The sequence below is a fragment of the Epinephelus lanceolatus genome, chromosome 5 (assembly GCF_041903045.1).
Source record: "Epinephelus lanceolatus isolate andai-2023 chromosome 5, ASM4190304v1, whole genome shotgun sequence".
Taxonomy (NCBI): Eukaryota; Metazoa; Chordata; class Actinopteri; order Perciformes; family Serranidae; genus Epinephelus; species Epinephelus lanceolatus.
The window spans coordinates 22,441,478-22,467,163 of NC_135738.1; the positions used below are offsets into that span (position 1 = coordinate 22,441,478).

General features: G+C 40.1%; 1 protein-coding gene across 3 annotated transcripts in view; it reads left to right on the plus strand.

Moving 5' to 3' along the window:
* frmd5a (FERM domain containing 5a) overlaps positions 1 to 25,686 on the plus strand; it is a 90,692-nt gene that overhangs the window by 39,897 nt on the left and 25,109 nt on the right. For all 3 annotated transcript variants that reach the window (XM_033633948.2, XM_078168347.1, XM_033633944.2), the window contains exon 2: positions 22,930 to 23,034. In XM_033633948.2, the coding sequence (XP_033489839.2) occupies positions 22,930 to 23,034 (105 nt within the window). The remainder of the gene's footprint in view (positions 1 to 22,929; positions 23,035 to 25,686) is intronic.

A 25,686-nucleotide genomic window follows, 5' to 3' on the forward strand; every position in this document is an offset into this window, starting at 1 on the left:
GACTTTTAAAGGTTATTTCACCTTAGTGCACCCCCTGGTAGTAATAGACTTAATGTTTTAGCCCATGTAGCCCAATCATGCATATTTATATGACTGGTGACCAATGTTTGAAGCAAGCTGCTGTGTTTTAAAGGTTTGAAATGTGTTTTTAAAATCATGCTTAAATTTTTGGATTTTTTTGCAGTGAATATAAAAGGTATATGATGCAGGATTTTCCTAAAAAATACAAGTAATCCCTCTCTATCATCACTTTTGACCCAGTAGAAGTCTGCGGCTGAGTCTTTGCCCTCTGCCTGTGTTTTCTTAATTTCTTCTTTTTTCGCTATGTTTGGGACATTTCTGCATGTGTAGCTGCCAGCCAATAACTGCACACCATCAGGTCCAAGAGGAAGTTACGCAATTGTAATCAATCGATTAATATTTGCAGCTTGCGGAAACACACTGGGTCTCATTCATGAAAAGTGAGTAAATCTGTGTGTAGATTTGCACATAAAAGCCTACTCTACTAAAAACCTACTCCGGATTCAGGAACGCCACGGGAAACTCAAATTTGATCATAAACACGTGTGTATGATCATGAATGCCAATCCATCGTAAAGTGACAGCGCGCTCCTGGTAATCAGCAATTAGCATAAATCCCCGCCCATGAATAGCCAATGACCACCATATAGGAGGTGTAGGTGCATCCAGTCGACCTGTCAGTCATGGCGCAAAGAAAGAAAGAGAGAAAGAAAAATGATTTTTCCGAAGCGGAGATCAAAATAATTTTGGGTGAAGTGGACTTAAGAAAAAACATTTTATTTTCTTCAGTTAGTAGTGGTGTGACAGGGACAGACAAAGTGAAGGCCTGGAGGGAGGTAACAGATGCTGTTAATGTTGTTTCCATGGTACAAAGAACCATGTCAGAGGTGAAGCGTAAATGGTTTGATATGAAACTGGAGGCAAAGAAACGCATAATAGGCCGTAAGGTGAATCAGAAAAAGTCTCACTGAAACTGATTTCCGCTCCGACATCTAAAAGTGGGCTACAATGAGTACCGGGCCATCAAATCACAGCATCCGCGGTGAGAGGACACGGAATTGTGTGCGCTTTTACGCACGCACCAGCAAATAACGCTCAGGCAGAACAGATCATTACGCTCAGACGGAACAAGTGCCGAATTACGACCCCAATCACAGGACTCTTGCGGGGTTATGAGCTACGAACTCCCGCTGATTAGCTGAACATGTATCGATCTTTTTTATGAAGTAAAGATCGTGTAGTCCCCAGATGTCGGAACAAGATGAAACGATAACTGCGTTCACCTTATGGCCTATAAGCACACACAAAAAATACAGCGGTCACCAAACAAACAGAAGATTCATTTGTGGGGTTTTGAATGAAGTGGGAACGGCCGAAGGCCGAAGAGGCTGTGATCCGGCTGTCCTTACGGATATTTTTATTATCATTATTCAACATGTAGAAAGAACGTGTAATCTATTGAGTCGATTTACATAGATAATTCACAATCACGAACCTAATCTGGATCTTAAACCTGCTAATTGCCAACTAATTTAACTAAATGTGTTATATTTTTAATATTTTGTCATGTTTAGATTACGTGTTTCAAAGGCATCTGTGTATTGTGCACATAACAGAGCGCAATACGAATTAAAATTGTAATTTCCAATAGTGACAAGCAATATTTATGTGCTTTACTACATTTACACAAGCACTACGAGTGGTCAGGAGCAGGAGTAGATTTTGTTAGTAGCTACGAAAAGATCGGAGCTACTAAAATATTGATGAATGCGGACACGCACGTAAATTTCCGTCTGCGAACAGTTTACACACAAATTCCTTCTGCTCACGTTTCATGAATGAGACCCAATGTCTGGTTTTATTGTTGTCACAGTAATGTTATGCCAACCTACTAGCCCCCAAAAACAATACTGGCATTGTACAGTTCTGCAAACCACAGATAGGTTACATTTGCAAGTTATTATGTGATAATTTTATGTTTCAATTCAATCAATCATTTTCAAATCTGTAATCTCTTTATGCTGAACAGTTTCTCCCAGCTGAATTGAGTCAATCTTCTCTCCAACCATTCAGTACATCATTTAGGGACAGGAGCAGGAAGTTTGATGACCCACTATTGACCAGATTTACCCTTGTCATAACTAGGTGGAACTGCATTCTACAAAACCTTATTTCTTTGAATCATTTATTGAGAAGATTGCATCTCCTTCAGGCCTCCATTAGAGCGTTGACACACAGGGGCAGTGGTGAGCCTTTCACGCCTGTGTGCACAGGCAGCTAGTCTCCGGGGCCAAACAGCTTTCTGCATTTTTATGGCTGGATTCACCACTAGAAAGTGATCTTTCCCGGGGCTCTGGAGACAATGGAGGGGGTGAAGTGGCACCACGGTGGGCCCCTCTGCTCAGCATGAGATGTTTAAAACAGCCACAGGGTGACAACTCTGCGAAATGGAGCTCAACATCTTTCCACCAGTCAATCAGCCAGCTTGCCTGCCAGTCACACAAGTACTGCTCTTACACCGTGTACAGTCCCAGATATTCAGATACGTACACATTAATCTGTCATGTAGACAACCAGCTGTGGTTGCTGTTGTTACATTTTGTTGCAGTAGTGGTTTACTTTAGAGGGCTAAACAGACAGCACACTGAGAGCCTCTGGCGTGCTGGAGTCAGACGCAGCTACAAATATGTGGGAGGTCATCATAAGTACTAAAGGCACACTGAGTGAAATTCAGGCATCACTACAGTGAGGGGGAAGCTGAATGCAGTTTACAAAGAAGCACTACTTCATAACTGTGTTATGTGATAGTGTAAAGAGCAATATCTTTGTCTTTATTAAGAAATCTAGATTTTTTTCCTCCAACTACAGCACAACATCTCGTGTAATGTTTTTGTCCTCTGTGCTATCCTTAATTGTGTCCAGCTATCAAAAAGACTTTGTCCAACCAGATAACTCTGATGAAACCATGCTATGGACAGTGCAAGGAGTAGGTGATATATATACTTAAACACAATAAAAATTGTCTGCTCTCTCTAGGTCTATTAGACTATGGTGGAAAAAGTTGCAAATCAATAAGCAGGACTGTTATAAGGCATATATGATGTTTTCATCAATGTGATGGTGTGATACTTTGATTAGTCACATAGTTACCAAAAGATAGACAACCTTGTCCATTCATTCATTCTCCGTAACAGCTTATCCTGTGAGGGGTCGCAGGTGTGCTGGAGCCTATCCCAGCTGACACTGGGCGAGAGGCGGGGTACACCCTGGACAGGTCACCAGACTATCACAGGGCTGACACATAGAGACAGACAACCATTCACACTTACATTCACACCTATGAACAATTTAGAGTCACCAGTTAACCTGCATGTCTTTGGACTGTGGGAGGAAGCCAGAGTACGGGGAAAACATGCACCGCGGGGTTCGAACCCTCCACCCTGGGCTTGAACCAGAAACCCTGTAGTGTGAGGCAACAATGCTAACCACCAACCGCTATCCAACTTTGTCCAGCTTATTAAAAAAAACGATAGAGGATTTAATCCACATCACCCATGCCTTTTATTTACTCTATTTGTGCTGTAAAGGTCTAGTTTGTAGGATTTACTGGCATCTAGCAGTTAAGTTGCAAAACTGAACTTCACCCTTGTGCCAAGTGTGGGAGAACTACACTGGCTGTGTGATGCAAATGCAAATGGCCCTACAGTATCTACATACAGTGTTTGATTTGTCCATTCTGGGCTACTATATAAACAACATTGCAGACTTCATGGAGGAGGACCTGCGCTGTATGTAGATATAAATGGCTCATTCAAAGGTAACAAAAACACAATGATTCTAGTTTCTGGTTATTATAAACTAATGGAAACATAGTAAAGAATATTATATACCATTTCTTCCAATAGTTGCCTCTAAATCCTACTGAATCAAACCATATGCATGTTTTATTTTCTCTGGCAGATGCATCTGGTTCCGTTTCCATTCCAACAGATTTTAATCCAACCTGGCCATGGTTGGGCCAATCACAAACATTTATCTAATATGGGGTAAGTTTGATATGATAACTGACAGCCTGCAGAGCCTTTGCGCACAATACGTGATAACATCATTTTTGGCTCACGTACCCTGGCGCTGGGGACACTACAGTGAGCATAAACCTTAGTAGCAAATCAAAACTTAAAGAAAGTAAAGAGGAGCGCTGTGAGGCATTTTCGAAAACAACTAAACTCTCTGTTAAAGTACTATTTTCAAAAGTCTGAGAGCAAAAACAGCAACACTTAACAGACGTATTGATGCTACATCATCACAGCTCATATCTGCACACTCAGCGCTGCCACGTTTCGACGCTCTCATTGGTTGTACGTCTATCCTATTGCATCCAGAGGCAATTCGATCATTGGGTGCTGATAAAGCCCCTTGGAAATTGAAAATGAACAGAGAGGTTTGAGATTAATTTGCATTTGCAAATTGGTCTGGTGATGCCAGGATAGGAAAGATGGAACCAGAATACAGAAAACATCGCAACAGTAAACATAACAACAATAAATTGACATTATTTGTTTTCTGATTTAAAAAAAAAGATACAAAAATTACTTAAAGATTAAAACAAAACAAACAAAAGGATTTTATGTTAAATCCCTGTCAAGCTATTTTTGGTGACTAACAATAATTTCCTCAGTGAGTGCAAGCTGCAAAGTCCCTCTGAAAAACAGGTGTGTCTGCCGAGCAAACATTATTCCATCTGGAAGTGACTTCATCAGCAGTGCCAGAAAAATCAAGCTTCCACCTACTCACAACAGAAAAGCTTGAATTCACTCAAAGGGATCCTGCTGCCTCTGCCTTTTCTTGCTCACTTTTATGTTGCCTTTGACTTTATAGCAGCAATCTTATCACTGTGTCCTGCTGGCAAATGTGCAGTTTACTTACATTGCCTTGTCAAATAATAAAGCCTATGTGTCCTTTGGGTTTCACATGTTTTTTTCATCTGTCAATATGCTGCACACTGTTATCATCCTGTTCATGTTTTTGCTGCATGGAAGGTAGGGAAGTTGGACAACCTGTCTGTAGAAGCTTTTGCATAAGAGGCATTTTCTGAGACATAAACCTATTTAAATTCCACCCTGCAACCTATGCATGGCCTTTACTGAGGTGATAAATTAGTCAGAGGTGTTCGAAATCTCTTAATTATGCAAAAGGGAAAGAGGCTCTCGGAACACAGAGACTGTTGTCATTGTATCCCTGATCTGCAGATAAACCAGAGACAAAGAGAACAACAAGAGCGGAGCCTATGTCTACTGGTGTCAGTCAAACCTTTTGACTGATTCAATTGGTTCCCTCTAGCGCAAACGATGCAAGATGATTCAGACAACAAAGGATCTCTTCTGGAATTTCTGCCTCATAGTTTCACCGTTATTTACATACCCATACCTGCAATGAAACAAGACACAGACAGGTCCCATCATGAGGGGATAATCTGCTGATTTTCAACCAGCATTGCATCATAACAGTGTGCATTTTATGTGTAAATGAACTGTGGTAAACTTACCCCCATATTACCAGTGCCCACATCTCCCTGCTCATCTCTTAGCTCAGTTTCGCTGGCTCTTGCGCTGTGTTTGAACTGCAGATTGTACTAATGCACTTTCTTACTAATGCCCGCCGCCACGGACACAAAGAGAATAGAAAGGGTCTCTCTTAATCTCTCTTTCTTGCACTGATCAAATATAAACCAAGATTCTGTTACTGCATTGCCTATTTCTTGCCTCATATTTTTTTTAGAAACATATTTTAGTGCTCTGTTTGGCTGTAAATTGAGAATCTGTGAGCAGGAAGTGGCTGCCATACTGTTCACTGTGTGTTGTAAAAGCGGATGCTGAAAATACTGAGACTAAATGGTAAAACTAAGCAGTGCTGATCAAATATGAAATAAGATTCTGTTACTGCATGATATATTTCCTGCTTAAAATGTTTTCACAAACATATTTTAGTGTACTATTTAGCTGCAGTGCAAGATCGTTTGTTACCAGCCAGCCACAATATTGCTTTCTGGGGAAAAATGGCCAAGCTTGTATTACAGTTACATTAGTTGTCGAAATCTGGCGCATGGGCAGTGACTTGTGGCATCAATCTCTGACGAAAAAAGCCGTCCTTTAACGTTGGCCGGTCACTGTTATATTTTAATGGCGCTCTGCAATGTCAGGGGGAAATGCTGTGGGACAAGAACGAAAGTTAAGGCAGCAAAACTCTGAGTAGGGCAGGTGGGAGGGCCAGTGGATAGGTCCAACAAACATTGACTTTCACCTGGGAGAGTGGCGTTAGCGTCCCATAAGATTATAAAGCCAAACCCTGTTCTTTTTTTGTTAAACCTAACCATGTGCATTAGTTGTTGGTGGGGAAAAAAAACAACAACAATTTGCGGTGCTGTACTGACATAGTGCATTTATTTTGAGATAGACAGTTTGAAAATGGTGAATTTCCTGTGAAAACGGAAGTGTATTTTGAAAGAAGACAATGCATGTAACAGGCAGAACTTGATACGGCGTCCCAGAACACACCCAGGGTACCTTGCACAATGTATCTGGACATGAAAAGTCCATGACCAAACGTCAATTTGTGACGAGGTCAGAGTGGGAATGTATTGACCAGAGGAAGCGCTTGTTGGTCCGGTGCAAGGCAGTGCATTCTGTTAATTGTAGTTTTTCTACCACTTGAGCAAAAACAATTGCCACAGCCCTTTTCCTCTGTTTTAAATTGTCATGTAGCTCTAATTTTAAGAGTATTTGTGTTTTTCTACTGCATAGACAGCCTAGTTTTATGAAAAGACCATCTTTCCAGCAGTGAAATACGTCTTTTACGCCACTTTGCTCTTGTGAAGCTATTTATTAAACACCCCAGACTAGGTGATGTGCCTGTCATCACCTCTCTGTTCAACACTGGTTCGAGGCTCTCAGACGAGTTGACCGTTTTGGACAAGGTAGCCTCACATTAGACTAACTTAATGTGACAGAGGAGGAAAACTCAGGAACAAAAAATACCACAGATGGAGCCCTGAGGCTTGTTCTTCACTGCAACCCAACTGATTCTGAAGGGGAAAACTATTCTTTAAAGGTATCCAAACAAAACTCAAAGCTATTGTTCTGTATTTTGGGAAAACTTCTGGACTAATATTCAAGATGCAGTATCTTTTAACATTTAGCTGTGATTCTATTGAAAAGATGGCAAAAGGGCCATTCCCAAAAGAGGTTTTCTCCTGTGACTTCACATTCAATCAGCCCATTTGACAAAAATAGGAGAGGCTGCGGCTGGGAAATATCCCTCTCTTCAATAATGATAGAAAAAGACCACGAATTCAGAAGGGAAATTACAGTGTGACAGTTAAAAGATAACTGTGTCTGAGTGAATTCTTGTCTTCCCAGAAAGCCTTTTTGTCTCTGCCCTCTATCCCGTGTAGTCTTGCTTTTCATTAAAGATGTGACGGCTGCAGTTTATTGAAGGAGACGCACAGTGCTTAAACCAGCTGTTTTGTTTGTGTCAACAGATTCTTTAAGTAGCGGCAAAAGGGCAGTTTTGTGAGCAAAGGAAAATTCAAAGTTCAGTCAGTAAATGTGCGGATGAAATGCTCCGGCACAGGAAGGCAATCAGAATTCATCAGTGTACAGTCAGGAGGGGATCGTGAGACGAAACCAGCAAGCGTGTGCCCTCACAGAGAGGGGTTTCACATTATCAACACAGTATCACTGATAATCGTGCCAAGCAGAAGGTGTCATGGTAGTGGAACAATTAGGCCCAATGGGTGTCTACGCATATTTTAGAGACGGCAGGTTGGAGAGAAAGAGCCAGTGGTGAAGACTGCAGGGTAAGCTCCAGCTGCCTCTCCCTGACAGGGGGTTAGCTTCGGATAAGAGGATGATGCTGGAAGTGGTTGCCTCATTGTTTAAAAAGAAGCCCAGGGCTGAGACACACTGGAGTTACAGCCTCAGACCAATTAGTGTTAGACCACGTAGTGCAGCTTTTAGAAGTAACAATGGGCCTCATCACCAACCAATCCTAAGAAGAAATTTCTTTTCACAAAGGTTCTGCCATTCATCAGTATTTTCTTATTTAGGATTTGATCCTAGATAAGAACTGAATCTATGCACACTCAAGAGCGTGGAGCCCCATGTACAAAGACTATGTCCTTGCCACAGTGGCCGCACTTTCAATTCCAACTCTGGCCCTTTGCTGCATGTCATCACCTCTCTCTCTCTCTCTCTCTCTCTCTCTCTCTCTCTCTCTCTCTCTCTCTCTCTCTCTCTCTCTCTCTCTCTGTCCCCATTTCACGCTAGACTTTCCTATCTAAAAAAGGCAAGAATGCCAAACAAACCAAAGTGCACACTTCCAACAGTTTGTGCTGACATGTTTGTGTCCAGTATTTACTTACTGCTTTCTCTTCAATTCTGTAGTTGTACGAGGGGTGACTGAAAAGTTATGAGCCTAACCCAGGAAATGGGTTACTATCTTTCTGTATTATCATTAACCATGGTCATGTTTCAAACTCTTGTTGTTTTATTTTTGCACATTCTCGAAGTGAATAGTGGTCAGTGATTTGTTGAAAATGGAGAAACTGGAGTATTGCTCTGTGATCAGATATCTTCATCTCAAAGGAATGTCGCCATCTGAAATCCACTAAGCTCAATACTTTACATGACAATGCCCCAAGAATTCAAGCATAGCAAGGAGAGTGGGTGTAGGGTCCCAGCCTGATGAGTTCTTTTCCACTGGGATAAAGGCGCTTCGGCACCACTGGAGCAAGTGTGTTGCCCTTGAGGGAGAAAAAAAAAGGAAAAAGCACTGAAAAATCTGTATCTTGTTTTGTTTCCTTGAGGATCAAAACCTTTCAGTCACCCCTCGTATAAAACTTTTGATAACTATTTTGATTATTTTACAATAAGCATTATGGTCTTTTAGAATACATACTATACTAGCACTTCAGTTTACATCAGTTATGTTAATGGGAACCATCTAATAATTAGTGATCAATCACGCTAGAATATATCACAGGCACACAGGTCAAAAAGTGACAAAGCAGCGTTCCGAATAAGTTGTTACAACTTACAGAAACATTGCATGAAATAGTTGATCTTCAACTTTCTCTTCCCCTTTCTCTGTCAAACATACATGTACACCTTGGAGAGCGCCGCTGCACTCATGTCTGTCCTCAGTCCTGACATTTTCACTGCTATAAGACACAAAGTTTGCAGTTTGCGAGTCAGGTGGTTGATAAATTCCTAATTTTAGCATCCCATGCACCTTTTGTGTTGTTTTCTATCCTCTACTGACCCTACTAAATATGACAGCTCATTTGATGTTCACTTCTTGCGGAAGTACCTCCACTTTAAAACTATTGAAGTTTTTTTTTTGTAAATGTTTGGAGTAGGGTGCTCTAACCTCTTTTGACTTTTGTTGGGGCATTCTGTAAACTTTTCTCCTCTTGTTCTTGTTCTTTTTGTTCTCCTTCTTGTTCTTGGTCTTTCACTTTTTGTTCTTCTTGTTCTTCCCTTTTTTCTTGTTCTTGCTCCTCTTGTTCTACTTCTTATTCTTGTTCTTCTTGTTCTTCCCTTTTTTTCTTGTTCTTGCTCCTCTTGTTCTACTTCTTGTTCTTGTTCTTCTTGTTCTTGTTCTACTTCTTTTTCTTCTACTTCCTGTTCCTGTTTTTATGCTTCTTGTTCTACATCTTGTTCTTGGGCTTTTACTTCTTGTTCTTGTTCTACTTCTTGTTGTTCTTCCCTTTTTTCTCGTTCTTGTTCTTCTTGTTCTTCTTCTTGTTCTTGTTCTACTTCTTGTTCTTGTTCTTCTACTCCCTGTTCTTCTTATTATTCTTGTTCTACGTCTTGTTCTTGTACTTTTTGTTCTTGTTCGTGTACTTCTTCTTGTTCTTGTTCTTCTCCTGTGTGTGCCCATGGCCCTGCAGTCCCATACCCTTTATGGGGATTGGGTGTTTACCTATGCAAATTAGGATCAACCGGCAAATGCTTTTAACTTACAAGGACAATAGGATTCATAATTACAAGAAAAGATGTGTGAACAATTCTGTGGTTTAAGAGCATGTCATGAAACTAATTCAGACCTTTCTTTGGATCTTTCTTAAGAACAAATTTAAGAAAACAGGAATATATTGGTGAATGAAGCCCCAGTGAACCTGCTTGGGAATAGTTTCTGTCAAGGTCTTATGTTCCTAAATGTCATTTATGAAATGGATGAAAAAACACTAAAGGCTCAGAGGCATTAACAGCTGCCCCTGCCAAGAAATCCAATAGTGAGTGTTTATGGCTATTACACTGATAAACAACAGAAATCAGTCAGTGTGTGAACGAGTCTTTGACGGCAACTCAAATGTGCACGTCTGGTACAACTCGTCATGTCTGTGGGCAAAGATGTAGTTATCATAATACTGCCTGCTGTAAGACTGCCCAGCTCTCGTTTCATGAACAGGTTAACAGTGCATGAGAATGAATGTCAGGTTTGAGGGGCTGATACAGTCTGAATTAGCAAGACTGAGTCATTGCCCGACAGCCTTTTCACTACAATGGGGGAGACTGAACTGCCGCATCACTACCAGAGCTGTGCAAATGCCAAAAAAATGAGGCATTGTTTATATGCTAATCCCAAGCATGACACCAATTGTGCTGCTTATTCTGTTTTGGGGGGTATTTGACACACTTTTTAGGAAGAAAACCGAACTGTTGTTCAGAGGGGGGAACAACTCCAAGCTCACTATAATAGATATGTTAGTAACCAGGGGTGTGGATGGTAGAAAGAAAACATTTCAGCAAACATTTAGCTGGCCAGTAAAAGACCAATCTAATGCCTGGGTGATTTCATGTTATTGCTGCTTTGATTATTTAAAATGTGGGTATACTGTGATATAGTTGTACCGACAATGCTCAGCTGTATGTGCAGCTGAGAGATGTGACAGAAAAGCTGTTAGAGCCTGGCTGGCAGTAAAATCCATCACTGGTGGGCTGAAGGACTAATGACTCAGAAATCCTCATTGAGAAATGTGTTTATTTCCTCGCTCCTGCAGGAAGGAGCATTATCATTTAGGCACACATCACAAACAACTCTCCATCAAAACCCACATTTTGAGCCAGTTTTCAGTGCGGAGGGTACATCCTGTTTGTATTTCAGTAGTCATGTACTGTATACAGAGCATTTTGCAGTGGCTATTTATGAATTAGAGGGAATGCTGTTATGAAAGCTTTTGACTTTAGACTCTCAACACTGACTACATTTACATGCACACTAATATTCCACTATTATTCTGAATTAAGCATTTTCAGATTGAGATATGTGGGAAAAGCTGATGTTATTCAGGTTTTAATAGCATTTTTTTTAGAAATATAGTAGATTTGGACTATGCATCTCAGCTGGGGTTTTTACCGCAGTTTGCGGCACATGGCCTCTTGCCTGTTTACAGTCAGCTGTGTGTGCTGTCATGGATATGTTGTACACAAACTGACTAGCCAACAGTTTGCAAGGCTGGGGTAAAGACGCATGCCCAAAAGAAAAACCCCCACTTCTGATCGGAAAGAGAAACACACCTAGTTTTAAACATTATTAAAGACTCAGTTATCAACGTTTTTTTAAATCTGTGTAAACGTCAAAACGCCGACCTTTTCAAGAAGGTGGTTAAAGGAATGAAATATGGAGGCTGTGTTCCCACGGTCGAACAAATGGGAGAACACTGAAAAAAGTAAGCAAACGGCAGAAGTTCTCTTTATGCCTTTTAAGTCTGTCCATTGATCCACCACTTTGGTCGAAAGAACAAAATACCTGCAAAGCTAATCACATTCCCACCAGACTGTACTTTGTGTTATTCACCAACTTTTACCTTGCCCACAAAAAAAAGGTGGTGAACATGGTAAAAATTCTACCTGTTTTCAAGTACCAGCATGTTAGCATTATCATTGTAATAATGTGCAAATGTGCATAGTGTGCAAAAAGTGGAAACGTTTCAGTTGATGTTGGACTTTCCTGTTCCTACACTGAGGAAACTCCAACTGTTTTACTGTCTGTGTAGCCCTGCAACATGTGAAATTGAGATTTTTGAAATCCAGACTTCAGTCTGAATCTTTTTTTGTTCTGTGTGCAAGTCTTCCTTTGCTGCATTGTGACATTCTTGTGACTTTTGCACCAGAAAAGAAGACTAACACAGGACTGTGCATTAAGGTGCAGCTCATCCCATGCCTAGCATTATCATTGTAAACATTTGTAACTGGTTAGCTTCAAAAAGCTTTGCATGATGCTTGTCTTAGAAAGATTATGCAATTCAAATGGAGAATGCATATTATCAGAAAGTGTGTTTCTTGAGTTGCAAACAGTTTTAAACCCCCAAAAATGTATTTAAATTTGCTAACGTAACACAAGTAATTACTTAAATCCTGTCATAATCACGATTTGTACCAGCAGACACAGAGCTGTCAGATGTGCTAGCCTCAACAATGGTTTTAAATGTGCGGTAAAGGCAGCTAAGGGACATAATGCTGCCTTGACTGATGTAACACATCCTGTAACAGCTTGTGTTTTGCACACAGTTAATTATCACCTTTAATTGGACTATTTTCTTTTTTCCTTCTATAATTATTTAACATCACTATATCCTGAAGCATTAGCAGACAAAGCAGCCAACCACCAAATCCGCATAAAATCATAGTTATTCCAGGTCTTTTTAACACATACGTAACAATCTAACTCTCAAAATGTTTCTGACTTCAAGTGCATGTAGAAGTTGAATGAAAGCTCACATCTGGCCTTGTTTTGCAGATCACTGAAATCGATTCTTCTCTGCCATTATCTGCATCAAAGTACAATGACAAGGGTCAAACTGCCATTGATTTATTGAAAGCCCTGTTAACAGTGTCAAGTGGGGTTACAGTTAAACATATCAATTATGAAAATTTTGGAGTGGTCATGGCATTTAGCTGAACGGAACATTCCTCCCTCATGAATTCCTCTTTTAATCATAAATGCCAACTCACATTTCACCCATTCAAACTATCTACCATTGAGAAGCTTTAAAAGCAATTATCCATATCGCTCTATCCACAGCTCTCTTTTGCTGCACTTATTCTCTTGATTCCTCACATTTCTGGGGCAAATCCTTGCACATTCCCATCTTGTTTTGATGGCCCACTTTTTGCCTGGCAAGACTGAGCTACAAACGGTTTCTGTGGTTCACAGCATCGTCTTGTACTAAGACTCATTACAACTGCATTACGTTATAGCTCTGTATGCCATTAAAACAGTCCCTTTCTTATTTAAATTAACTACTTCTATATATATCTATGTGTAGTCTGTGTATACTTGCTTATGACTTTTAGGGTTAGCAATCTTTAAAATTTTAAATGCTTGTCTTTGCACTTTGTCGCAGTCTGACTCTGTGTCCCGGTGCCCTCAGACTTTTTGTGATGACTTGACTGAGTTGTAAACTGATACTGGCCTTACACCAAATTACTTTACTGTCGCAGACAAATTTCAAATATTGGAGTAAAATCATGAGAGTTTGACCTCAGCTATTGAGTGCTCCTGTGAACTCAATCATTTGTAGTAAGGTGGTCATAAAAGTCCGAGTTATCTTAAGTCAGCCTTTTTCTCAACTTCATTTTTGGACGAAATCAAACATGTTTAATATTATCGTAAGTTTTTTTTTCAAGTCTCGACTCTCTTGGACTGTGGGAGCAAAGGAAAAAATGGTGGAACTGTAGAGTGAACAGGGGTCAGTGTTTAATTTGAAGTGTATCTGATCCAACCGGGTTTTTTTTTAGTGAGAAATCTTCAGTTTTGAAACATCTCGTCTCTCATTCCCACAGTCCCTTCCTTCTTAATACTATAAGTGCAGCTAACCAGTAGAGGCTGGTAGCAAGTGGATGCGACAAAATCCAAAATGTAAAGCTTGTAGTCAAACATAGTTTATCTTTATAGATTATATTGATGCCAAATTGATGAGAATACTGTTGACATATGACACTTTATTCCAGAGTTATGTGTTTTTGCAGGCACATATTATAATAGTCAATATGTAATACTTAAAGGACATTCGGTGTAATTTTTCCACCATTAGCAGGATGGGAAATAATCTCAGAAGGAATTTTATTGTAGTCTAGTAAATAGTGACCCTGCAAAATCTTATAGTCTGTGACTGAAAACTCTCATTGTCGTTACATGTAAGAGGATGTCAGACTTAACTTCTTTTTATTTTCAGCAAGTTTGACGCATTCTCACAGTGCAGTCATTATGTTCACAGACACAGCTCATGCACAGATGTTGTGCAAAAGAGTCTGTGGAGCTTAGTATCTTTTCAGTGTCTGTTTTTGATTCCCACCATCATCAGGTGTAAGAAAAATTCACAATGGGTAAAAAATAGCATACAGGAGGGAAAAAAAAGTCATAGCTGTGAACTAAAAGTGAGCTATAAATGAATATCAATAGTGTCTAAATGAGAGATCAGAGAGTCCAGTAGAGTAGTCCACATCATTTAAAAAGGTATGAAATAACAGGTTGCAGTTTAAAGTGTTGGGTACCTTAGTTTATATTCATGTATACTCTTAGACAGTTGTCAGTTTAATATAAGAGGCTTGTGTTTTCTAGTGTCCCTGTTTTTTCTCCTGTGTTCCTGTGCTGCCTTTCCCTCCATCACCCATCTACACACACCTGCTCTGAATCAGCCTCGTTAGTCCTCTCCTGCTCCCGGAGTTTTATTCCAGCCAATCAGCTCCCTGCCTGTTCTTCTGCCAAATCACCTCATCCCCCGCACCTGAGCTTCTCCTCCTTCTCTCCACCTGCATCTTCTCATTAGATTAGTTTATGTTTAAGTCCTGGAGTTCATTTCAGTCCTTTCAGGATCCTTGGTTTTGTTTCCGTGATGATCAGCTTTGCCTCGCCTGCACGAACCTTCACTAAAAAGTTATTTCTCTAAGTCCCTGTTGCCTGCAGTAGCCTGTGTTTGGGTCCACCTGCTCCACTCTTCATGACACATGACACTGTGTTGCTCCTCAAGGCATCACCCTGACAGCATGGTGTTTTTGTCAATGTCTTCCCTGTCCCCTTGGCATACCTATTCCATGATTGATGATTTAGAATAGTCTGAGTGAAGCATCTTAATCACTCTTGAGATATTCTGTCACTTTCTATTACATGTGCAGCATCCCCTTCAATTGCCTACGGTTACATATAAGTTAATAGCCCTGTTTAAAAGCTACCATTGAACTACTACAGTGACGCAGATGTCTGACCATATGCTGATCGATTGGTTCCACACCTAAGTAGATGAGCTATTTTGATTAACTGCATTTTATGAAGGATTCAGTTTCTTTTAGATATCTATCTGGGCGCAGTAAATTGTATTACATGATATCAGATAAAGCTTGTAATTTCTTGCACTCCTGCTGACCGGTGGGTTGCTTTGAGGCTGATGTTTATGAAGTTACTGCCTCTCAGAAATCATATATTGTCCTCCTCAGCTAATGAGTGTGATAATTGCTTGCTGAGTGTGACCTAATGGGAGACTTTTTGGAGTTTTAGATTAATGATACAGAACTTTAAAACAGGCTACACAGAAGTTTATTTCTTTTTTTCACCCCATTAGCCACTGGCATTATCTTATCTTAAGAAGTGTATTTGATAATTAACCGTGTAAATGCAGGTCGGTGCACTCTTCTTACAATTGTGTGATGTTACAGCTGTATTTTAAAACACAGATTTTTTGGCTCTGATTGTTAGATACACTGCTGGTGTGTGTTGAAACTATGGGATGTGCAATAACATTGAAAAATACTCAGATATTAGATATCAAAGTTTAGTCAGGTCTGCCTTGTAGCTTTCAGTATACTGCTAAAATATAAGTTGCTTGTTGAATTAAAAAAAATAAAGAAAAATATTTCCCACATTCAGTTTTGAAAATTGAATTGAACATAAAAGGCACCAATAAAAAAAAAGTTAGATTTTAAATTGCAGTTTTCTACTTGTACTTTAAACTCATTTAAAAAAAATCTGTGGGTGGGATGTCGCAGTCTTTGACGGTGTTCTGATTGCACAAGTTGACATTGCAGTGATGATAAAAATTATATATATTTTACAGCCCCTGTGTTGATATGTGCAGGTTGCTGCATTTATCATTTAGCCACTATTAATGGCTGTTGAATTATGGTGCTTTTACAAAGCTGTTTGCCTTGAATTTGTGCACTGGAAGCACCTGCTTTGTGTCATTACTGTCACATCCCAGTTGCACTTTCTCCATTGTTTTATTCAGAACTCAGCAGAATTTGTACAAAATGAATCTTCCCCGGTCCTCATCTGCTTCAAACTACTGCTATGAAGTGGCACCAATTATTTTCTTTCAAAGATTGGGTTTCTAAAAATCACTTTGAGGACATTTTTGCTCTAAAGTCATTTGCACAGCAAATTTGTACTTTTGGTCTGAAATTGTGGTGCGTTTAAAAGCAAATACGATCTCACGTTGTGTCAGTCATGTTCACACACCTGCTCTGAATCATTTGTCCATCATTAAAGTGTTCGGAACAGGTCCCATTTCAGCTGGATTGCAACAAATTGGTGGTCTTCTCTTTAATGTGTGACTCCAGTATTGCTCGTAGGGTATCAAACTAGACCACCGACATCCTGAAATAGTTGACTGGAAATGATAGGGATTATTTTGCAGCTCCATTATCAGCAGGTAAAACTTCTCGAGATTTGATGGACCCAATATTTCCTGACTTTTCTACTGTAAAGAAGTGAAAAGATCACAAAATCATCCTCACTGTGGACGACTGTATTTTTCTCGTACTGTGAATTTTGCAATGATTAAAACATCAAAATGAATCAAACACAGTGTGCAGGATTATTGTATTATAGTATGGACTTGACCAGCAACAACCTGCGTTAATCTGTTGGTTTAGAATGACATATTAATTAAACACTATCTACTGACGTAATAATGCACATGATTCACAACCAAAATAGATGTAAATGCATAAACTGATATGATGTCGGATTGTAACTGCTATCTGTTCGTGTGCTTTGGTTGGATAATAACACACGTTTCAGTTTATGACTTGATAGAAATGGACTTGATTTTAAAACAAAGAGAGCTTCTTATTAACTGTAAGTGGTTGTGGGTTGGCCTTTGTGTGCTCCCAGTCCCAGCTGAAGTGGCAGGGGTCATGACTTGAACTCCGCGCAGCTCGGTCAGGACAGTGAATCGACACATTAACCAGTGCAACCACTCTGACTCCTGGGACAAAGGAAAGTAATCTGCTTATGAAACCAAAGAAATCACCTCAGGGTTTTTGGTACTTTGAGCCTGCTCACACACAGACACACAGACGCACACCCACACACACATACACATACACACAGTCCCACGCTGTCTATGGCATTATGTTTCCACTCCTCTATAAAGTGATACAATCTTTTATTAATGGTCTGTGCTCCTGCGTTGACATGGAGACCATTTTAATGATTAATCTGAAAGGAAAGTGCCCATTGTACACTGGGGGCTCTTTAGGATGTTAGAGAACCACTGGGTTGTTTTCAGTTAGAGGCACATCACAAGATTTTTTAGATTATTTTGTTCCTTCCTGAGAGAGATGACCTTTTTGCTTTTGTTGCCTCAACGTCAGGCAACAACATCTCTTGAATGATTTTTCTTGAGAATCATGATGTTAAAGATTTATTATTTTAGTGTGTATAACGGGGACATTTGGAGGTGATTTACTGGTCAACAAATGTATCCCCACAATTTATCCTTTTCATTTCTCACAGTTTATTTTTGCACCAATACTGTTTTTTTCTTGTTATTTATTAGCCCTTCACCCAATACTCATTTTTACTGAATAGAGCTTGAACCCATCATAAAGTGACTCAGTGCAGCCTTCATAAGCAGTTAGTTCCAGCCACTGACTGCTAACGGCTAACGTGTAATAGCTCTCCTCCTGCCGATTTCAACACAAATTTATCAGGTAAAAAAAGGGTGCATTTACTGCCTTCATTTCGTCCCGAAGGGGTCTGTGTTTTCTGTTGTACCTGGGACGACAGGATGATGCTGGTCATTGAGCCCTGCTTTTTATCCTGCACAATGAAATATTGGGCCGTTTGCATCGGTGAATGTTATTTGTTGAGAGGCTGATGGAAGTCAGCAAGGTGGATATTGGCCAACACCTATGTATGGCAGATAAATGGCTGCATCCCTACTTTAATTATTATTTTTATTTTCATAGGGAGGTGACGGAATCATATTTATTGCAAAAATACAACACAGTAGGATTGAATGATGTTGACAGGGTCCCACCTGGTCACCTGGCTGTTTCAAAACTCTTCCCACCACAGGTCAAACCAATAAACCCTTACATAAATCTGCCGAGGCTCCTGTAGGGCTTTATTGAGATGCCAGTTGAGGTGAGGAAAAGGTCTATTAGTGTTAATTAGAAATTTCAGGACATCCTTTCTCTCCTACAATGACCTCAGTCTTGTAATTAGAGGGACCAGCGGGGGAATAATGCAGCTGTGGTCGGTGTGGGGCAGAGATGGATGTAGGGGGCACTGGGGAGCAAGAAAGGGGGGGGGAGCGGGAGGGTGCTGGTTGGAGTGCTGTTGAATACTAACAAACTTGCCCTCTCCTTGCAACAAAAGAGCAGATGTCTTTTCTGACTCAGTGTGTCCTCTCCATACAGAACCGTTTTTTAATTTGTGGTTGGCTTTGTTGCTCCCTCTAGCAGGATTCTCAGCCCAGTAATAAACCCAGAGGAGGAGGCATGCTTTACCCTGAATATTTTTAGCTTTAATTGTATCTTTTTTTTCTATTTTAAGTGCTTGCAACCAGAATTCAATTTGATTTAATTCAGTTTTATTTATTAAGCCCAATATTACAAATCACAGTTTGCCTCAGAGGGTTTTACAGCATACGACAGCCATCTGTCCTTGGACCCTCACAATGGATGAGGAAAAAACTCCCCCAAAAAAAGCCCTTCAACAGGGAAAAGAATATTTTTAGATTTAGATAATGCAGGACTGGCAGATATAAAGTGTATGCTTGAACAAGAAATGCTATTTCTCAAGGATAAATGTAGCTGGGAAATCATCTTTATCTAATCCCCTACCTTGACCATGGATGTTTTTTTTAAGTAACCAGCTCACTGTATCAAGCTTGTGAAAACCAACTTCCTAAAGAGCATTTAAACATACGGATTAATAGAGTCAAATGATAATAGTTTGCAAAATTCATCATGCGCATCTGTGTTTTTTCTGTTTTGTTTTTTTTAAATTTTATTTGTGTATACATTTGTCTGTGCTCGGTCAATGCATCTTTGTAAACGTGTCCGCGCCTGCTACGAGGATCCTTCTTTGTTTTATCAAGGCTTTATTGAAGTTAGCAGGCATGTCAGATTGGTTAGTAATGTTACAAAGAGGGAATAATCTCAAAGTGACAGTGGCGAGCACCCATGAAGCCCCTCTGTCTCGCTACAGAAAGGTCAGTTACCTCCAGTAGCGGAGCTCCTATCGGCATTTGGTCACAGAGAGTCATGGCGGTTAAGCGACAAGCTCAGCATCGACAGGCCTTTGTCCTAATGAAGTGCCTTTTATCTGCAGCCTGAGTAATGACACGGAGGAGAGTGCTGCCACTGACACTTCTAGTTGTCTTTACAAGGTAACGAGCAGAGAGAGAGAGAGAGGAAGGAGGAGTGAGACGGCCGACTGTAGTTATCCAACCTTGACCTCAGCTGACCTCCTCATGAGCCATTAGAAGAGCTGAGACTTAAGTGCCCATTAGACCTCAGCCAACATGGGAATTAATCATGGTTATGAATATTACTGGGTCTTGTTTGAAAGATTTATGTTTAAACAATATAAACGCTTTTTCTACAAAACCGTTTTCCATTTGTATGTAACTCAAACAGCTGATCAAGGGTTTGTTCTAGATACCTAGCTACCAAAAGCTTTTAAATGCTTGATACTACATAGACATATTTTGGTTGGTATTAAAGGAGAACTCCACCCATTTTCAAAATTCATACATTTAATTCCTATGGTCTAAGACAGTCCAAAGGTATTACTAAAAATTAACAAATCTCTCCCATATCCCAGAACTATAGTGCTGAAACTCAAATTTGTGATGTCATCGGGTATAAAGTCTGGAGATACTCCACGCACAATGAACTGGGAAGGATGTTCTGGATGACAATGAGAGCACCTGGGGAAATGTTATTGAGTATATGGGGACATTTTCTGTTTCAGGACTGAGGACACTACAATAGATAAAGCTCATTTGGGTATAAAAAAGAAAACAGACATTCTGTGAGTCCACAAAATTAGTCTCCCATTCATTGTCTGTGGAGCAGATCAAGACTTCAGACCCTAGGACATCACAAGTTTGGGACTTTTCTGGATTCAGGCTTTCAGAAATCATAAATATTGATTGAACTTTCCTATAGGCCATGGAAATAATTTATTGGAATTCATAATTTAGGTGGTGTTCCCCCTTAAGGAGGTATTGATCTCTGATACTCAGCTCTACGCATGATAATTCACATCTTAAACATGGATTCATTCAATTTTTTTTGGGCCATATTAGAGTGGGCTAACAAGCTATAAATGTAACAGTGATATATCACTTTCTTATGTTAAATCAGATATTAACCCTCTTTACACAGACAGAGTAACATTACCATTTGCATTCATGTTTCTGGCCCCCAGATGTCTATAAGTCTGTAAGCTTATAGTGGGGTCAGTTTTATTGTTGAAAACAGCTGTGCGGTGTGGTTGGTTGAGAGCAGTGTGAGTGAACCAATTACATCACCTGAGCTATGGGTCAGGGAAACACTGAAAACAATGACCTTAAAAATACTAAAATGCTTCAGAGAGTTGGGTGGGTTCGTAATTGTTAGTGACATTTCATATAAGCCCATTTGAAAGAGAAATACTGCCACAGCAAAGATTATGCTGGCTTTGCTTTTTTACACAACCAGTAAATGGCGGCATAAAATGCTGGCATCGCAGAAGCAAAAGAGGTGTGAGGGGCGTGACATGTAACACAACATCACTGGCTCATAGTGTGACATATAGCATGCATGTTGGGCTGCACTTTCTTAACAAATAACAATGGCACAACATGGCAATAACAATCATTACATCATTATATTATACTGTTACATGGCGGCGGATCTCATCCTCTGCTTGGAGGGAAAGGAGCTTCCCAGTCTGCAGACACTTTCGGTTGCTGTTCCTCTTATTTGAGTTAGCTGCTAACTGCTTCTAGCTGCTTTTTAAATCTTCTAGCAGTGGGTCGCTTACATAACACACTGACTAATACACCTGTACTGTCCATGGTCCCATCCTGCCGGCTGTCCCTTTTACACAGACGTTTATTTGGCTCTGTTGCTACCTCCGCTGCCAGCTGTCGACTTGTTCCTTGTTTGTTTTTTATTATACAGAATGGCAACTTGGAATAACGATGCAACAGTCCTGTCTTGAACATGCAATGTAAAAAGGGTTTTAGTCATGTAACCCCTTGTACAAATAAAAACATGGATTAGTGCAGCTTTAACAGATGCATGGACATACAGCCACGTCTTCACATTTTACTTATACAAGATGTAAGCATAATAAAAAAATTAAAAAATTTAAAAAAAAAACAGTTCCCATTAGATAAACAGTCGTTTTGACAGTTTCCTCCAAATGCACATAAACAGTGTGACTCCTCATGGCTGTTTGTGTTTGTGCTGACTGACCCATTAAAGCACTCCTCCAAAAAAAACTCCCCCATTGAGACAAGTCTGTGATGTGGCACGAGCGCATGACGCCTCCCTGGCATGAAGGGAGACAGTGAACAGTAACGGCACTGGAGTGGCTCCAGGTTAAATTTTTGCTGTCTTCCTGACACTGATTAATCACACCCACCTTCTGACCTCATCACATTTACCAGAAATGTGCTCAGATGTCAAGAGTCAAGATGCTGAAATGTCACAGACAGCAGGTTTACATATTTCATTAAAACTATTTTGAGGTCTGTGACCTCCTAGAAGATGTCAGTTTATGATCCTGTGAGATTTCAGGTTTGCATATTGATGTTTTAAATATAATGATACAGCTTGTGAGTTTTCACATTTGCTTGTCAGTCTTATTGATCATCAGATTTGATTCTAGCCCTTCAGAGTGATTGACACTGATTTGCACTGTGTGGCACCTCACTGTCACTCATTACTCTACCTGGCTCACCGCAGTGATGCACCCAGTTGTAATTATCTCTCATTACTGTACTTATGATGATTGTATCCCTCATATTCATCTAAGACTCTCCCAGATGCCATGGGACATTTCGAACAGTATTATGTGCTTCTGTTGGATCTCTGAAAGAAAATCTTCAGTCTGATCCAGATTTTCTGGTTTGAGCCAAGATGTTCTGCAGTGTTATGCAGATACATTGTTGTGAACAGGAAGAGGGGTATCAGATATATATTGTACACAGCACTGGACCAAGCCTTCTCTCTGTGCTGCAGTATACACAAGTGTTTCTCCAAGGGAAGCTTCCTCATGAGGTTCAGGATGCAGAGTATTAGCAAAACCCCAGTGAGATTTCAGCATATTTAATCCATCCTCTCTTTGAGCTCCTCTTTTAGCTGTGGACGGGGTTTATTCCAGACACTTCAGATGGCTCTGGCTGTGTATTAATATTGGATGAATCTGAGATCTCTCTGGCAGGGTTTTAAAAAAAGAAATCTGAAGCACATTCTGCTAGCAGGAATTATTTCTCATGTTTGAACTCAGGACAGTACCTTTTCTTTGTTGAATCTTTTCTTGGACACATGTTCAAATATGTTTGTGATTTGTTGTTGTTGGCATGCTTGCTGAAGTTTTTGTTTTTTTTCTGTTCTGTTACAGCGGGATGCAAAGGGACAGTATCTGTTTGACCTCATCTGCCACCACCTCAACTTGCTGGAGAAAGACTATTTTGGCATCAGATATGTGGATCCAGACAAGCAGCGGGTAAGTGTGTGTATGTGTGAGCACGACAGAGACTCTTCTGTACATGCTTCTTTATCTTTGTTTTATGTTTCAATATTTTAATGAGGCATTTTTGATAAGAGTAAAATCTGCTTTTTAAGAGAGACCTAAGAATACCTTTTTACTAGTACACAATACCGTCCATGCCCCAAAATAAATCTAACTGAAGTGAAGTTTTAAAAACTTACCAGTCCTGTGATTTGGTGCCATTGTTGCTGGTTTAAAGTAATAGTTTGACATTTGGGGAAATAACCTTTTAAGCTTTCTTTGCAAGAGGTAGATAAAAGAATCGAGTCCACTGTCATGCCCATTTAATATGTGGCTTGAGTCCAATGATGGTTAGCCTAGCTTAGCATGAAGACTGGAATAAATAGAAAAAGAGACCCCTTTAAAACCATAAATAGTGGCTTTTACATTTCTGTATGTGTTTGCATTAAAGAAAGGAGATACTGCATGTTGATTAGTGGGATTTGGAGATGTGGGTAGGCGTGTTTTTGAATTTTCAACAGAGTCAGACTAGCCGTTTCTTCATGCTTTATGCTGAGCTAAGAGAGAAGCTTCCTGGCTCCAGCTTCTTATTTGACGCACAGACATGAGGGTGGCATTAATCTGCTCAACTAAGTATTTCCCAAGAAGTTGAGCTAGTCCTTTAAAAGTCTGCTATGAGCTTAAAAAATAGAACCTTATTTGTAATAAGAAATCGCATAGCTCCTGCTTCTGTTGTAAGACTAGGTATGCCAAACTCCAAGATGGAAATTTGTCTTTTTATATCCACTGTTTTCAATGTTTTAAAGGGGACCTATTGTGCTTTGCCTTATTTTCGGTCATATGCAGCATATAATATCACAATGCATGTTCATATTAAACGTGGCCTAAGTTTCAAATAATGTAAAGTAGTTTGTAAAGTAATCCCTGTGAGCAAAAACCTCAAGCTTCAGATGGTTCTAAAACTTTTTCCAACCTTTTTTTTTTTTTCTAATTTCGAGACAAGCTGATTTCTTTATGTGGTCGTCTGCACCAGGCAGGCTACTGCATGTGTTTATGTTATGTAGCCTACACTGCTACATGTAGCTACATGCTAACTTCAGGGAAACATGTAATCTTGGTTGCTGATGTTGTTTATTTCACCTTGATTTCTGATCATATTCCTGCCAGAATATTACAGATTGTGAAGATTTTGTCTTGGGAATAATTCACAGTAGAAAGTACTACTATCCAGTACGGTCATTCCCCTGGCTGCAGAGACGTCAAGTCGGTGGCTGAGAGCACCATGGATGTATAAAATAATTCCTATAAAATTTGCTCAGTGGCAAATGAAGCCAAAAAATTTAGACTTGTGTAAAATTACCTGCATCTTCCACTCTGCTCAACATCATTGAACCCATAGGGCAAGCATATTAGAGACTTCTGCTGGACCAGCGGCTAACTTAAGTCTAGTGCTCCACTAACTTGAATGGAGATAACATTATTTAAGTAGTAGTAGTAGTATTTAATAGTGCAGCTCTTCTAGTCTTTCAAAATGTCATCGGACCAAATGGATCAAACCCAGATAGCCAATCCGCCTGGGTTGTGATGCTAAAAAATATTATCCACAGATTTAAAGACGTCATTCTTATGATGTAAGCCTATGGAAGGAAAGTCTTTTTGGGCCGCATGGCATCACAAGACGGACCTGGAAATTGTAGTTCCACGGTTTTGCCAAAAAGTGTCTTCAGAGACTAGTGCTGTTCCTGGGGACTTGAAGAGCATGAATATGGAAGACCCAGAAACATCAACCAGTCAGGGTAGAGTGAGGTTCTCCAGGAGGGGGGCTTAAGGGAACAGGTGCTAAAACTGAGCGTTTGAACCTGAAAATGAGCTTCATAGGTCCCCTTTAAAAGTAGAAGTGGTTGAATTTGAACTCAGAATGACTCCAGGTGCAAATAACTGTGTTGCTTTCTGTCCGTTTTAAAAAATCACATGTGGCTGTATTTTTAAAAATGGATCTGGTTTGATTTAGCCAGAAGAATGAGACTGTGGACCTGAGTGAAAAGTTGTGTTCTTCAGCTTCTCTTATTCACGCCGCCTTTCAGATTGACGGTTGTTCCATCAGGCTCCTCTGCTGTGAGCCATGTAGTAGCACTGCTTGATTCATGAAGTATTCACATGTTCACAGATCATGTTGTAGTCCTGCAGACAAGAGCCAAGGCCTGCTGATGCTGCATTTCCTATGCTGTCACTCAGGACTATTTTGGTGGTTGTTGCTGTGGGTGGGTTGGGCTGGCGAGAAGGAAACCTGGAAGAAAGATGGAGGGAGAATGAAGAATCTAAATCTGGCCGTAGACACAAAGAGCCTGTGCTACTGTCACCACCAGCAGGAGCTCACCGTTATGTCAAAACCTGTTGTCTATTAAGCCGTTCTGCTCTTACAGCGTCTCAAGAGACCTCCGCCATCACATTTTCAAAAGAAAACCCTGAAAATTTATGATACTCGACACAGCTTTGGCATTTTACATAATGCTCAGACAGCGCTGTTGTAACACCGTGTGTGACACAAACAGGTTTCCCCAGAAAACTGTCAGTAGTAACAGCTGAACATCACGTCAACTGCTATTGAAAGTGTCATCTGAATGATTTGATGTGTTGATTAGTCAG